The 17829-nt window shown below is 39.1% G+C and overlaps 1 protein-coding gene across 1 annotated transcript in view; it reads right to left on the bottom strand.

Annotated features, from left to right (window-relative positions):
- Positions 1–17829, bottom strand: part of LOC126424926 (nuclear RNA export factor 1-like) — a 164196-nt gene that overhangs the window by 7642 nt on the left and 138725 nt on the right. Inside the window, exons 14-15 of the mRNA XM_050087770.1 lie at positions 15482–15655; positions 7414–7559 (exon numbers count right to left, since the gene is read on the bottom strand). Of these exons, the coding sequence (XP_049943727.1) occupies positions 7414–7559; positions 15482–15655 (320 nt within the window). The remainder of the gene's footprint in view (positions 1–7413; positions 7560–15481; positions 15656–17829) is intronic.

Here is a 17829-nt window from a genome sequence, read left to right as displayed (position 1 = left end):
TATTCTCAAGTGTATTTAACTATTGCCTGAGAACTTGCAACGATACCATATCAGCTGGGATTCTGATTTCTTTGCAGAGAAAATATTGCTGATTTTTTGAGTTTCCAAGCAGCCAGTACAAGTACGAGGGTCTGAGGTGAGAGTTGAGTATGGAACATGTCATGACGGGATGTGCAGAAAGCCTTTAAGGGACATAAGTTCTATTGAATATTGTGACTGTTCAAAGCAAGAGAAGTGTTGATGGACGGTAAGAAGTGGAAATGAGATGAAAGGAAACATATTAATTAAAGAAGTCAAGGAAATAAATGTAATGATAAATCACGAATGAAACACATTGGGCACTTAGTGGCTTGAGTATTTAAGATTAACAGTTGTGTGTATGATGAGGACTGTTACTTTATCAAAACGTATTCAGATTTGAACTATGGAGGCAACAGGCAGATTCAAGCATTTGACATGGTGCCCCGCTGCAAACTGTTAACGAAGGTACAAGCATAAGGAATAGATTTGCAGATATGTTAGTGGCTCAAAGACTTCTTAAGTAGCAGAACCCAGCACGTTCTCCACGACGATGAGCGTTCATTCAGAGATTGGGAGTTACCCCGGGAAGTGTGATAGGACCGCTCATTTTAGTGGGATAGTTTTGGGAAAATGCGACGCATCTGTAAAGGAGACTGCATATAGGACACTGATGTTACCTAGTCTTTCTTAAGTACTGTTTGAGTGTTTCGGATCTGCACCAGGTTGGATTAAGGGATGACATCAAAACAGTTCAGATGTGGAGCACCAGATTTATTTCCAGTAGTGTGGTTTCAGTTGACTGAGACTGCAGCTGTGTGTACGAGTTGCGTTTGCTTGAGTGTGAGTGCAAGTGCGTGTGTCATCTATTGTTGACGAAGGCCTCAATGGCCGAGAGCTTTAATTGTGAGTCTTTTTGTTGTGCCTACCTGAAACTCAGCATCTCCGCTATATGGTGAGTAGCAACTTTCCTTTTCATAATATTGTTTATTTCCAGTAGGTTTGAACAACACGTAAGTATTGCGGAGATGCTTTGGGAAATCAAATGGAAATCCCTGAAGTGAAGGAGATGTTGTTTGTAAGTAACAGTATTGAGAAAATTTAGAGAATCAAAACCTGAAGCTGACTGCAGAATGGTTCTACTGCTGCAAACATACATTTTGTGTAAGGACCACAAAGATAAGATATGAGATTCTAGGACTCATCCAGAGGCATATAAACTGTCATTTTTTCCTCACTTTATTTGGGAGTGGAACATGACAGAAAGTGACTAGTAGTGATAAAGGGTACCCTCTGACATGAACTGTACAGTGACTAAAGTGCGCATCATTTATGTTGGCGGCCGAGTTTAGGTTCATTCTGCGCATCTGACATCACAAAACACAGTCAGCCAATGAACAGAGAACGACGTTGCCACATCTCGACTGCAGTGCAGAGCATGGACGAGTGTCTTCAGTTTTAGAAACGTTCAGTCGTAAATAAAGTAATAGAACAAAAGCAATGTCTTGATAGCAGACATTCTTTTATAGAAAGTTTGGAAAAAGCATTCTTTATACCAATTGCTTCATATTCTATTAATTAATTAAACCAAACAAGCAATAAGGCTCCTAATTCAGGCGATAGCAAGGAAAGGTGTTTGTATCACTCTCACGAACCGCTTTTTCGCAATAAAGAACAGCGGTAATTGTTTATTTCCTATTGTACTTCGACGAAGCGTGAGTAATTCATAGTCATATGAACAGTGTTTGTCAGTTTTTTGCGTGACGTGTTATACTCCTCATGGCGTTATTTAGTCAGACGAGGTGCGTTAGGTGTAACGTTTAAGATGTTGGGCTACTACGCGAAAGGTTATGAGTTCAAACCTTATGTGGTGGTTAATATTTTCATTATTTAAAAACAATATCGAAGTGCCTTACTTCACGAATTATATTCGTTTGAATGCAATTTTTTGAAATTTCTAGTGCATTGTCTCATCATTAACCCTTTCGCTGCTGCAGACACGTGCTCCCCGCATTCCGCGCTGTGCGCAAATTTGTCATCACTGCACTGCTCGCCTGTGCAGACACATGGTGTTCCCACTGCTTTGACACACTTATCATTCGATTTTACAAAAACTATTTGGCCCAAAAATTTGATTTTTACACGTCTTCTTGACTGATACCTTCCCCCCATAAATGACTTAATTTTGTTTCGATGTTCAACGCAGTTATTATGCAGCATTAAATGTAGTAAACCACTGCACGAAATTTTGAAGAGTTTGCAGAGGTAGAAGTCCATAGCGCATACTTTCCGGATGGTCGATTTTAGTTGCCACAATGTTGAGAATGAAATGTGGACAAGATACCTAAATTTCATATAAAATTTACTGTATACTCTATGGACTTTTACCTCTGCAACTCCTCAAAATTTCGTGCAATGGTTTACTACATTTAAAGCTGCATAATAACTGCGTTGAACATCGAAACAAAATTACGTCATTTATGGGGGGAAGGTATCAATCAAGAAGATGTGTAAAAATCTAATTTTTGGGCCAAATAGTTTTTGTGGAATCGATTGATAAGAGTGTCAAAGCAGTCGGAACACGATGTGTCTCCACAGGCGAGCAGTGCAGTGACAAAATCGCGCACAGCGCGGAATGCAGGGAGCACGTCTTTGTAGCAGCGAAAGGGTTAATGCGGCCGTGGTGACTTTACTTCATGAACTGCGCACTCCCCCCTAAACGTAAGCTTGCGAACTATGCTTTACTATGGCACTGCTTCTATTGGTGCGTGCGTCGTGTGCAACTGGCAACGCAGCAATCTCCCGCGTCTGGCCGGGCTTGCGCGAGCCGCCAAGATAAAAGAATTGAACTATAGCAGAGTACGTATGTAGATGTAAATGTACATTTAAAATGCAATAAATTTCATGCGACATATTGCAGAGTTATGGTATCTTCAATAAAACTAGAGTTCTTAAGACAATGAAGAGTGAATCTGAAACATGAACAGCTGCTAGCATGAGTTTCATAGAAGTAGATACCTTAGGGGTTGCGAAGCGACTCAAATCGCTTGATACTGGCAAGTCTCCAGGTCCAGATTGTATACCGATTACGCTCCTTTCAGATTACACCGATACAATAGCTCCCTACTTAACAATCATATACAACCGCTCGCTCACCGATAGATCTGTACCTACAGATTGGGAAATTGCGCAGGTCGCACCAGTGTTTAAGAAGGGTAGTAGGAGTAATCCATCGAACTACAGACCTATATCATCGACGTCGGTTTGCAGTAGGGTTTTGGAGCATATACTGTATTCAAATATTATGAATCATCTCGAAGGGAACGATCTATTCATACGTAATCAGCATGGTTTCAGAAAACATCGATCTCGTGCAACGCAGCTAGCTCTTTATTCGCACGAAGTAAAGGCCGCTATCAACAGTGGATCTCAAGTTGATTCCGTATTTCTAGATTTCCGGAAAGCTTTTGACACCGTTCCTCACAAGTGACTTCTACTCAAGCTGCAGGCCTATGGGGTATCGTCTTAGTTGTGTGACTGGATTCGTGATTTCCTGTCAGGAAGGTCGCAGTTCGTAGTAATAGACGGCAAATCATCGAGTAAAACTGAAGTGATATCAGGTGTTCCCCAGGGAAGCGTCCTGGGACCTCTGCTGTTCCTGATCTATATAAATGACCTGGGTGACAATCTGAGCAGTTCTCTTAGGTTGTTCGCAGATGGTGCTGTAATTTACCGTCTAGTAAGGTCATCCGAAGACCAGTATTAGTTGCAAAGCGATTTAGAAAAGATTGGTGTATGGTGTGGCAGGTGGCAGTTGACGCTAAATAACGAAAAGTGTGAGGTGATCCACATGAGTTCCAAAAGAAATCCGTTGGAATTCGATTACTCGATAAATAGTACAATTCTCAAGGCTGTCAATTCAACCAAGTACCTGGGTGTAAAAATTACGAACAACTTCAGTTGGAAAGACCACATAGATAATATTGTGGGGAAGGCGAGCCAAAGGTTGCGTTTCATTGGCAGGACACTTAGAAGATGCGACAAGTCCACTAAAGAGACGGCTTACACTACACTCGATCGTCCTCTGTTAGAATATTGCTGGGCAGTGTGGGATCCTTACCAGGCGGGATTGACGGAGGACATCGAAAGGGTGCAAAAAAGGGTAGCTCGTTTTGTATTATCACGTAATAGGGGAGAGAGTGTGGCAGATATGATACGCGAGTTGGGATGGAAGTCATTAAAGCAAAGACGTTTTTCGTCGCGGCGAGATCTATTTACACAATTTCAGTCACCAACTTTCTCTTCCGAATGCGAAAATATTTTGTTGAGCCCAACCTACATAGAGAAATCAGAGCTCGAACAGAAAGGTTTAGATGTTTGTTTTTCCTGCGCACTGTTCAGGAGTGGAATGGTAGGGAGATAGTATGATTGTGGTTTGATGAACCCTCTGCCAAGCACTTAAATGTGAATTGCAGAGTAATCGTGTAGATGTAGATGTAGAGACGGTGAACAAAAACATTGTTAGGCTGAAACTATTATCTAATAAACAGTGGCTTCAAATGCAAGTATTCTCATTAATTATGAGTGTTATTCACCTGTTTACCTCCAACTGGCTATTAAAAATGAACAAATGCTTCTAGCTTCATGTTGACTGCACATTTGGAAAAGGAGACTTTGGAGGTCATGTTGTGTCACTCAGCTCTCTTTACATTAGTCAGTCTGTAAGCAGCAATTGGCTGAAATGGATGGTATTACTGTACCTCCTGCCAGGTGTCAAGGTACATTCTGCCATTCATTTCCTCCAAGCAGGAGGAGTCAGAGCTGACAAGATTCATCGTTAATCGTACTGTGTGTATGAGGATAAAGTTATAAGTGGTGGTGTTGTTGGAGTGGTGCAGAAAACTCTGGGACGGTCGCTCAGATGTGCACGATGAAGGTGGACAAGGAAGGAGACTGGCAAACTAGTGCAACATGCTCTTAAACACTGTCACAGAGAGATCAGGCCACCCTATTTTTTTCACAGCGAGAATCAAAATGTTCATAATACTGAAAGAATGTGTTCTACCTTAACATTACTACAATGAAGAGGGTGAGTAATTTCTGAACAGAATCTTGACTGGGGATGAGACATGGGTGCAGCATGTCAATTCTGAAACTAAGAAGCAATCCAAAGCAGTGGAAACACTCATTCTCCCAATAAGTCAAAAAAATTTAAGCAAATACTGTCAAGCCACAAAATGAAGTCTGCAATTTTTTGGGAATGCAAAGCAATTTTGACAACAGGTTTCGCGAGAGTAACGGATGAGAACAATGCGACATCATAGGTTTACTGTGAGACTCTTACAAAACTTTGAAGGCCAGTCCAAAACAAAAGGTGCTGGATTATTATCAGTGAAGACCTGGTTGGGTACCACTTTGTGACAAACGATGAGCTAAAGGATGCTGCCAAGACTGCCTAATGTAGCGGCATCATTCTTTGATGAACGGAAAAATAAGCTTGTGGCACTGTACGACAAAATGTATGAATTTAGGTGGTGACTATGTGGAGAAGCAATGATGTCAACATGTAAGTATAGTTGATATTTAAACAATTGGAAGCTTAATTCATGAACAGCCCTCGTATCAACTATCCCAAGAACATTATATTATTTTTCAACCAATGATATGAAAAGACAGAAATAGAGATATCGTGTTGGTAATGGATACACAGTCACAGCACTCAATGTTCCCTTGTTCACCTATACATACCCGCTTCACTGAAACTAAATCGTTTCTGATGTCTCATTAAATCTGTGACTGCTACATATAATTTTAAATATAGTGAGAGGGAGAAAATTGTCACAAACTTCAGTATTTGGATAACCAGTACTGAGTGGATACTGTGTGAAAAAAAAGAAGCAACGCATCTGACTGTTTTGATGGGAAGTCTACCATCTGAGGATGGTCAATATACATGAAACCAGTAATATCAAACATGAGAATGTCCATGGTGGAACAACAACAATATTATAATAAGGATAGATAATTTCTCACCATACAGGAGACACAAAGAGTTGCAGATGGGCAAAACAAAAATACTTCTGTACATTTAAGCTTTTAGACCAAAATGTTTTCGTATGAAGTAAAACACACACACACACACACACACACACACACACACACACACACACACACAGATATATGAAGACCCTCTGTGGCAGCTGCAGAGACAAAGTGTGAGTGTGAGTGTGTGTGTGTGTGTGTGTGTGTGTGTGTGTGTGTGTGTGTGTGTGTGTGTGAACCTCAAAATAAAGCCTTTTGGTCAAAGGCTTTAAAGTACAGCAGTATTTTTGTTGTGAATGCCTATGACTCAATGACTCCTCTATGTGCTAAGTAGAAATCTGTACCTTTCATAATATTGTTGAAATAAGGAACAGTCATATTAAAAAATGTGGTCAGAATGTATCTGAATATAATACTTTTCAAATTTACAGATGAAAGTATCAGAATGCAGCAAACCCACTCACAGCTAATGAAAAGGGAAAGGACTTCTGTCAGAAGTTTAGCAATTTTCCATCTTCACTACGTGTCTGCCAACTGTTCAGAGCTCCATTTATATAGTTAAAATGTTTCAGATAACATATCCATAATAAGCAATAACAGCACTGCAAACCCATTCACAGAAAGATCATTAGCTCATTTCTAGTGATGGTGTAATATACGATTAAATTTACTGAAGTAATCTGCAGGGGATGTCAAATGGTTGCTGCTGCTGCTGTTGTTGTTGTTGATGATGATGATAATGCACAAGTCTATTAATGATGTGTATTCTTATGCTTTCAGAGAAAGATCAGAACACTTGGACATTACAGTAAATCTAAGTCACTTGTTCTCAAGTGTAACTTGAAAGCTTCCCTCCTGACAAGCTATTTCTATTGCCTGACCTTAGGTCAACATTTTTGCATTGTGATGATGTTATTCACTAAAGCAAATATATAGTCCATATATAAGTACTAAAGTCAAATGTAGCTCCCCAAAACATATACAAAAATTTATTCAGGCTTATTTATCTGATTCAGCACTGAGTTTGGTTTCCCAAGTAATTTAAGGCAAATGATACAAATGTTTCTACTTCATGCAATAATCAAAATCCTACTGTTTCATTATATTTGTACAATGACAGACTTTATTTGGAATATTATACTTATTCTTATCATTATTGCTTATTCTGAAATTTCACAGACCAGCACATTATTATGTGTCTATTAAATATAATTCTTAGCCATTATAAGTTCTGGATATGTTACTACATGTTTCATGATTCTGACATTAAAAATTAAAACAGAGGTGTGACAGATTAAAAATAATATAGAAGATTTCTCTGTAGGAATCCAGTACAAAAATAAGTATACATACGTGCGTGACCAAGGAACTGTCATGTTAGTAAGTTGTGAATACTCTTGTACCATGGAATTTTTCTCACACTCCGTCACTTGCGTTATTCGTTTCAGTGGTGTAATTTTCTTTTGGTTTGTACATGGCTTCATGTACCTAAATGCATCCTGCAGGAAAAGACAAATAAAAAAAACCCATCATGTTTTCATACTGTGTCTACAGTTAGTTGTTGTTTCACAATATTGAAAGGTTAAGGGGAAACTAGGGAAATTAGTCCATATGATTTTAGTTATTTTTATTTATCTATCATAATACTGAAATGTTTAAGAATACTGATCTAATGATAAAAAGTGAAAGATGAAATAATGTATTTATATTGGCTCTCCAATAGTCTACAAGTTTAGTTTTCATTACAAGGTATATATATTTTTTTCAGATGTCAATCCTCAAACAAACATTTAAAACATAAATTCTTGCACCACAGATAAAATAATGGAGATAAAGATTTGAATGAAATAAGTTTTAATAAATAAAATTAAAACAAAATTAATAATAGAAATAATGATTCCAGCCCCATGGACAAAAATATAAATGCATAAAAAGGAATAAATACATAAAAATAATTAATCTATCTGCGACTCAGCATCTCTGCAATATGGCGAGTAGCAACTTTCATAATATTGTTAAAAATAATTAATCACACTCTCCCCTAGTGTTTTGACTACCTCTTGCCATGCCCTCTAATGAAGAATGTACTACCCACTATCCTTCCCACCCCTCCCAGAGAGGTATTCTGTGCCCACCGAACCTACACAATGTCATTGTCCATCCCTATACAACCCCTGCTCCCAACCCCTCTAGCCCGTTCCCTGTTCCCATTCCAGCACTACACAGTCGTCATTCCATCAATGCACCCAGTCTTTTTACTTCTCTCCTTTTCCGCTACCCTCCCCCCACCCTCCTCTCCCCTGCCCATCCATCTAACCTTCTGACTGTACCTAGCTGCCCTACCCTCCTCCACCTCATCTTTGTACACTCCCAGAAGCAACACTTTATTGTCAGCCACCCTTACCTAGCTATCCCTCACCCAGCCTCCTCCTTACCCCCATCACCCGGGTGCCTTTCCCATCAAGCGCTGCTGCTCGTGGTCTGGCTTCATCAGCCAGAGACTGTGGTATGTGTGCGTAAGATGTGTTTGCGTGTGTGTGTTTTTGTCTATTTTTGACGAAGGTCTTGTCGGCCAACAGCTCACTTTCTGACAATCTCTTCGTTGTGCCAATATGCGAGTCAGCATCTGTGCTACATGGTGAGTACCTACTATTCTTTTCATAATACTATCACATTCCATTCTAGCTTTTCCATTGTTTAAATATAATTAAAGTCACACTAACAAAGAAAACATGAAAAAAAGAATGAAATGGAAAAAAAAACAAGAGCAAATAAAAAAGCTAATACCATGATTAAAATAAGACCATCAAAATAATGAGCCAAAGAATTATAAATGAAAAAAACTATACTTAAACAAATTAATTGAATAAATATGATGATCAGTCTTTTCAATAAAGATGCAAAGAAAAATACAGAGCACTCGACAAGATTCAAACACACAACCTTCAGCATACCAGTCAAATAATCTAACCAATAGGCTACAGTGCCATTTCAACAACCAGTCCTAGTATTGTTATCACACAGACATTATTAACATGCAGGTAAGACAGGCATTGGCAAAGGAAGTAAAAAACATAATAAAATTATGATAAACAGATGCAAATGACCCACATACTGACAGTGACCCTGTACTATGGATCATTTGCACAGGTGTAACAAGAGTTTTACTATATTTCTACATCTTCTGACCGTGTTTATCTTGGCTAATTTTTTTTGTTTATGTTTTATATATTTGTTTGATGACAATAATCTAGACTAAAACTTGTCATAATGGCAGCCCATTCTTCCTCAAAAGCCAAAACCAGAGAAAGAACTATTGTCAGACACTTTGATCTGGAATGAAGTCAACATTCTAATTCATCCCAACGACGTTCCACTGGGTTCAGATTGGGACTCTGAGCAGGACAGTCCATTTGAGGAATGTTGTTGTCCACAAACAATTGCCTTACAGATGATGATTTATGACAGTGTGCACTGTGAAGCTGATACGTGTGATCATCTTCTCCAAACTGCTCCCCTAGTGTATGCAGTGCACAATACTGTAAAATACGTTCATATCCTTCTGCATTGAATGTTTTCTGAAGTGCAATAAGGGGACCACACCCTAACCATGAGAAACACTCCCATACCTCACTGCTGGCACTACTCATTCTTCATGCATTCACCAAACCCAAACTCTTCCGTCGGATTACCACGGGATAGGGTGACGGATCACTCCAAATCACTTGCTTCCAGTCATTCACTTTCCAGTGGCGTTGTTCTTTACATCACCTCAAGCATCACTTAGCACCAATTTCATAAATATGTGACTTTAAGGAATTGCTTGACCATTGTACCCAATTCTTTTAACTCCGTATACCCAATCATTGTGGTAGCTGTACTAATGTAGCACTTTGAAACTTATGTGTGATTCCTTTTGCTGATTTTATGATATTTTTAGAACCGTTTTCCGCAATGACTGATTGTCTCTGTTTGTCAGTGCACGAGGTGTGGCTGGTCTGTTTAGCTGTGGTCCTTTCTTCATTTTTCCACTTCACAGTCACATCACCAACAGTCAACTTCGGCAGCTTTAGAACGGTTGAAATGTCCCTGGTGGGTATGTTACTCAGGTGACATACAATGACTGGTCGAGCTCTTCTGACTGACCAACTCTGCTGTTACTACTTATTTACTGACAACACAATGCTCCCCACCTCCTTTTGTATTGGAAGCTTAACCTCTCATGACATCTAGTGTCAATTCTGCATTAAAAAAAGGACGTCCAGAAACTTTTGATCAGTTAGTGTATAGTACAGTATTTAAAAAAATTAAAAAGCAAAGCCAACTTGCTTTGGGAAGTGCTTCAAGAACTATAATAAATTGGCATAAAAAAGCAAGAAACTGAAGCAAAGCAGAAATTAAGCAAAGCTCCCCGTTCAGGCCTTGACAGGCCAATCGGGACTGACCGACCACCGCACGGTCCTCTGCCAGTGGTGTGTCTGGATACGGTAAGGAGGGGTGTGGGGTCAGCACTTTCCTCTCTTGGCCAGCTTGAAAGAATAAAATTAAGTGGTGGAAAGGTTTCAAAGAGAGTACTGGAGAAAAACATAAAGCTAAATTAATCGCTTGAATATTATCCTCAGCTGGCCAATAACAGAAGAAGAACAAGAAGAAGAAGAAAAGCATTACAGCTGATTGTTAATAATTATAGGCCTGTGTAGAAAAGATAAATGTTATCCACATCCACTCTGGATCTGCAAGTTCGTAATCAGCATCAGAAAGCCTCGAACACTCCATCCATGGAATGAAATTTTTAAATCTCTTTAGCCCATTTGATAAGTTCACACAGTAGCCTGAATTATTTTCATCTACTGCAGTGCATACACTAAGCTGTGGAATTCTGTCACGGACCAATGCCTGGTCCCACTGGAACGTCAATCAAATCAAAATTAAATTAATTTCCACCTGTGTCTATCAGTCGCACAGAAAAAAATTGTAGTCTGATGCTGGCAATTTGATGAGAGGAAATCTCAGACTCATTTTGTATTATATGCAAACAGATTTTCTAGCTTAGTACCATACAGTAACAATGTAGAAGCTGGTTGTGGTCAAATTTTAATGTGGTGTTGCTTGCTACGGTCATGTGCAATAATCACAAGTAAATGAAAACTATACTACAATAATGGCAATGGGTAGGTGGGTGATTACTGTTACGTGTATGACCACAGGTATCCATTTTTGACAAGGCTTTTACCTGTAATAATTAGTTATGTGGATATCCTCATCTGGACTAACCTCCACAAGCAAGCCTTATTGTCCTTTCTTTAAACCGCAACGTTCTTCTTCAGCATTTGTCCACGGCATGTTCCACTAACACCAGCCAGCTACAATTTGCTAGTTACTTTTTATTTTATTTCAGTGCTTATATGCTTATGCATATGCTTATATCCCAAAGAAAGCAGATGTTGAGAGATGTGAAAATTACCAAACTATCAGTTTAATAAGTCACGACTGCAAAATACTAACGCGAATTCTTTACAAACAAACGGAAAAACTGGTAGAAGCCGACCTCAGGGAAGATCAGTTTGGATTCCATAGAAATGTTGGAACACGTGAGGCAATACTGACCCTACGGCTTATCTTAGACACTAGATTAAGAAAAGGCAAACCTACGTTTCTAGCATTTGTAGACTTAGAGAAAGTTTTTGACAATGTTGACTGGAATATCCTCTTTCAAATTCTGAAGGTGGCAGGGGTAAAATACAGGGAGTGAAAGGCTATTTACAATTTGTACAGAAACCAGATGGCAGTTATAAGAGTCGAGGGGTATGAAAGGGAAGCAGTGGTTGGGAAGGGAGTGAGACAGGGTTGTAGCCTCTCTCCGATGTTACTCAATCTGTATACTGAGCAAGCAGTAAAGGAAACAAAGGAAAAATTCAGATTAGGTAATAAAATCCATGGAGAAGAAATAAAAACTTTGAGGTTCGCCGATGACATTGTAATTCTGTCAGAGACAGCAAAGGACTTGGAAGAGCAGTTGAAAGGAATGGACAGGGTCTTGAAAGGAGGATATAAGATGAACATCAACAAAAGCAAAATGAGGATAATGGAATGTAGTCGAGTTAACTCTGGTGATGCTGAGGGTATTAGATTAGGAAATGAGACACTTAAAGTAGTAAAGGAGTTTTGTTATTTGGGGAGCAAAATAACTGATGGTGGTCGAAGTAGAGAGGATATAAAATGTAGACTGGCAATGAAAGGAAAGCGTTTCTGAAGAAGAGGAATTTGTTAACATTGAGTATAGATTTAAGTGTCAGGAAGTCATTTCTGAAAGTATTTGTATGGAGTGTAGCCATGTATGGAAGTGAAACATGGACGATAAATAGTTTGGACAAGAAGAGAATAGAAGCTTTCGAAATGTGGTGCTACAGAAGAATGCTGAAGATTAGATGGGTAGATCGCATAACTAATGAGGAGGTACTGAATAGGATTGGGGAGAAGAGGAGTTTGTGGCACAACTTGACAAAAAGAAGGGACCGGTTGGTAGGACATGTTCTGAGGCATCAAGGAATCACCAATTTAGTATTGGAGGGCAGGGTGGAGGGTAAAAATCATAGAGGGAGACCAAGAGATGAATACACTAAGCAGATTCAGAAGGATGTAGGCTGCAGTACGTACTGGGAGATGAAGCAGCTTGCACAGGATAGAGTAGCATGGAGAGCTGCATCAAACCAGCCTCAGGACTGAAGACCACAACAACAATAAGCCTTTACTGTCACCAGGACTGCCAATTACTCAAAGAGAGGAAAATTGTGAACACCATAGACTGTGTGCGAATAGCAGAAACTTTCTGCTGGACATGTTGGTTTTAAAGCAGTTTGTGTGCTGTAATCTGTGGCAGAGACGGGGAGCCAGCGCAGGGGAGGGTGGAAAACTGTCACAATCAGACCGAGAGCTGTACAAGAACAGTGGTCATTAATGTGATGGACAGAATTTAAAAAGGGGATAGAAGAGTAAACAGTAAATAATGTAGTGACAGGGTACAAAATTCAGCAGAATTAAAGTCTGTGAAATTTCCCATATGTATTAAAGGTGTAATTATTTCTGTACCTTGTTCATTTATAAATGGGCAAGCTTTTGTTAAAGCAACTGTAAAATAATTATTGAAAGAGAGAAAATTATGCAAGTAGACCTGTAAGTTCTGTTATTTATACATGAAACTTTCTTTGTACGTTCCCACACTGGTTTTGTGTTTTAATATTAGGTCAGAGGTACTCCTCAGGCAATGTGCAGCAGATGGAGTGGCACAAATCCCAATATCACAGCCGGTGCTGCAGGGTTGTGTCAAAGAGGCTTCAGAATATTCCAGTTCAATGTGCTTCCCTTGATGTCTAACAAGGGGATGGCACAACTTGTGGGAAATACAGATTGGAATGGGGCTGGGCTGGCTGGCTGTTGTTTAGCTAAAGGTTGTTATCCTGTAGCAGTAGTAAAACACACTGGTCAGCCAGTCCCCAGGAAAAAGGTTTTAAAGTTTTAGCCACACTTTATATACTAGTCTAATAAACAGTGGAACTTGTGAAAAATAACTCATTGGCAGCACACTTGATTTTTAATCTGCTGATCTGGGTTCAACCCCAGCTTCTGCCAAAAATCTTTTTTTTCCCCTTTAGTTTAATTAGAAGGATTTTTAAATCAAATGAATAACCAAAACTATCATAAATGAAATCATTAATGAATTTATTTTAAATATGATACAACTGTTTGTTAGAACTAATGAAATGAGTTAAAATTAATATTAAACTTTAAAAGAGCTAAATAAAACTTTTATTGCAATTATAACAGATTATCTGGTAGAATAAAAATATCATCTTTATATTACAACTGTTTTTTACATACAAGAACTTGAATGACACTTATCATAAAAACACTGAAAACAAAAACTATCCTGAAATGTGGCACAATTTTTAAAAGATGAATTTTTACTTGAACAACATTTCTGTAAACGGTCTGTGAGAAAACACACTTCACTGACATTCATAAAAATTCCTCTTTCATCACAAAGTTTGGAAGCATACCACGTCATTTGATTAAAAATTCACGATGACAGCTGATGATGTACTATTGATTGCCTTCTAATTATAACTAAAGAAAAAAATATTTTTAGTTGAAGCTGGGATTGAACCTGGATAAGCAAATTAAAAATCAAGTGTGCTGCCAATGAGCTATTTTTACACATGTTCCACCATTTATTAAACTAGTATATAAAGTGTGGGTAAAACTTTGAAAGCATTTTTCTGGGAACTGTTTGGCCAGTGTGTTTTACTATCACTATAGGTAGTACACTACAGCCAACCAAACTTAATTCCAATCTAAATTTCCCCAAGTCATGCCCTTTCGTTGTAAGATAACATTTACATAAATATTCATCAAAGAAACTGTCAGCACGAATCCAGATAGTGTTCATAAAATAACAGCAAACATGTTTGTCTTGAACAAACCTATGTACATATGACAAGCTGATAAACTAATTATTGATTACACCAAGAAAAGAAAAGAAAAAAAAATAATAATTATCTAAGTCAGGAAATGTATTCACAGTTGTAAATATGAATCACCTTCAGCTTTATGTTGGAATGACAATGAAAATTTGTGTCAGACCGGGACTCAAACCTGGATTTCCTGCTTTATGTAAGCAGCCACCTTAACTGGTTTGGCTAGGCCAGACCCAAACTTCCATAAGTTGTCGCACATGTGTCACAACCTAACTTGTACATTACATAAATTCCTGTCCATGAAGTGCATATTTAGTGAGATTCAAGGACCTGATACTGGTGAATAAATCAAAATTCGAGTGCCTGTGTTGCTAAGAAGTACGGTGCAATGTTCCTTCAGACATGCATGTAGACAACAACATATGGAAGTTAGGGTCTGGCTGTGATTTGTGCAGGGATGACCAAAGAGATTAAGGTGGCTGCTCACATAAAAGCAAGAAATCTAGATTCGAGTCCCAGGTGGCACAAATTTTCACTGTCGTCATTCCACTATACAGCCAAAGGTGGTTCATATTTGCAACTGCAAATACGTTGCCCGTATTTCTTGACGGCTATAATCGCTGCAGTGCCTGTCCCAGGAGAGATGCGTAGCCAAAGGAACATTGCATCATACTCGTTAACAACAAAGGCACTGCAATTTACAATTATTTAGTCATCTCTGAATCTGACAGGCAAAAGCAGAGCTGTTGCAGTGAAAAAGGAGAAGTAGTTCACCCTGAATTGTAGATACACAGCACATTGTTCGAAGTCTCCAAAAGGAGAAATCAAATTATAGCAATTCTGTATCTCATAATGTGCTTTACACCCTGAAGCAAGCCTGTCTCAGTGTCTTGTAGCCAAAGAAATAAATATATGTTACAGAATACAATTCGAGTAATGCAGCTTACCTCTGCCTCTGCGGTTGCCGCATTTGTTACATACATGATGTCATTAATTATCTGGTATTCGTTATCTGATAAGCTGACGAGGACAAAGGTGCGCATAAAATGTCGAGGTGATATGTCTTGTATTCGGTTTTGCTCTCTGAAGACACCCGTAACAGTCAATATAGCACTTGTGTCCTGAAAACAAAAAATAGGGAAATGTTCATTGCAACATCATCTCACAATCAGTACAAGCATTCTAAAGGTTGGTTTGTGCACATAAATAAAATTTAAGTTTTTTGTAGAGCTCATAATAGTCTAATACATGTTACAACAAGAGTAGATACACAGACAGTTTATACTTGAAACTGTATTATTCATATATAATTCCATTATATCTTTATAATGTGATCTTTTCAACCAGAGAGGAAGCGGAAGGCAAAGAAAAAGAACAATTTTATATGTAAAATGGCTACCAGATGGCAGTGGAATGCGAGTGGTATCAGGATTCACGTGAAGGACCTGTTGCTCTCATCCACTGACAAACGCGTGTGCCTGTGTAACTGAGAGAGTGACTTCACAGATAATGATGCATTTACATTAAGAATGCTATAGCCACCACAGGATGACCTCCGTGGAAAGTGTGGTATCATCCAGATATTGCAGTGCCACATCAAAGTCAGCAACATGAGTCAATACCACAGACATTAGCGATGGCTCGCTGCAGCCCGCAATGGCATACGAGAGGTGCTCCAGAAGACGTGCCCTCCCTCTCAGCGATTGCAGAGTGCTCACGGTGAAGTCAGTACAGTCTCGAGCGCGTGAGAGCTCGGCCTAGTTTGAGACCTCAGCTACAGTATTCGACATCACTAAGGAGGACAGTGGCCATTCATAATGTTAAACATTGTGCCTTAAGAGAACAGTTGTTAGCCAGTGCAAGAAGTGATGCTCTGCTAGTCTATGACAGTTGTAAATTATCCTGTACTCCTGTGTGTGGTGTTTCTTAGTAGATGACAAAAAATTTTGTAATGGGGAAAAAGGATCATTCTAAAAATTTGAAAGAAGTACATATTTATTAGGGAAAGATAACTGCGATTCTATATTACAAACACAGTATTATCATTGAAAATGTCGGGGAATCATGTCAGAAAGAAAAAGTGAAGTTTTGAAATCTTCTTCTTGTCTTTTTTATGATGGTCTCTTGTCTTGTTCTAATGTAAGTGATTTGAACCACTGTATGAAAAGATGAAGCTGTGTTCTGTGTAATGTACAAATAAAATATACAGTGTGAAATATATGTGGATTTATGAGTTAATTCATAATCAATTACTGTAATCAATGTCAGTTCGGAAGTTCTGAACCGAGAAGACTTAGCAACAGTAATGTTCGATTTGCCTCCATTACGGCTAAAACAGCAACAACTATTGGAAAGAGTAGTGAGATAATAGAACTTACAAGGAATCGTCAGAAGAATAAAAGGTAAAAAGTTGAACTTTTACATTATTTACAGACACTGGACTGTCAACACAAACTTACGTAACTTTTTTTCTTGTATGGTCACCTATAACAACAACAATCTATGTACACTATGTGAACAAAAGTATCGGGACACTTGGCTGAAAAGGACTTACAAGTTTGTAGCGCCCTCCATCGGCAATGTTGAAATTCAATATGGTTGACCCACCCTTAGCCTTGACGCAGGCATACATTCAATCGGGTGTTGGAAGGTTTCTTGGGAAATGGCAGCCCATTCTTCGCGGAGTGCTGCACTGAGGAGAGCTATCAATGTCGGTCGGTGAGGTCTGGCACGATATTGGCATTCCAAAACATCCCAAAGGTGTTCAATAGGATTCAGGTCAGGACTCCGTGCAGGCCAGTCCATTACAGGGATGTTATTGTCATGTAACCACTCGACCATAGGCCGTGCATTATTAACAGGTGCTCAATAGTGTTGAAAGATGCAATTACCATCCCTGAATTGCTCATCAACAGTGGGGAGCAAGAAGGAGCTTAAAACATCAATGTAGGCCTTTGCTGTGATAGTGCCATGCAAAACAAGGGGTGCAAGCCCCCTCCATGAAAAACGCGACCACACCATAACAACACCACCTTTGAATTTAACTGTTTGCACTACACGCGCTGGCAGATGACGTTCACTGGGCATTTGCCATACCCACATTCTGCCATTGGATCACCACATTGTGTACTGTGATTTGTCACTCCACACAACATTTTTCCACAGTTCAATCATCTAATGTTTACACTCATTACCCCAAGTGAGGCGTAGTTTGGCATTTCCTGGTAAGATGTGTGGCTTATGAGCAGCTGCTCGACCATGAAATCCAAGTTTTCTCACCTCCCGCCTAACTGTC

Source organism: Schistocerca serialis, chromosome 10 (genome assembly GCF_023864345.2).
Source record: "Schistocerca serialis cubense isolate TAMUIC-IGC-003099 chromosome 10, iqSchSeri2.2, whole genome shotgun sequence".
Lineage (NCBI taxonomy): Eukaryota > Metazoa > Arthropoda > Insecta > Orthoptera > Acrididae > Schistocerca > Schistocerca serialis.
Note: the sequence above shows the minus strand (reverse complement) of the source record. Positions and strands in the feature narration are given on the sequence as shown.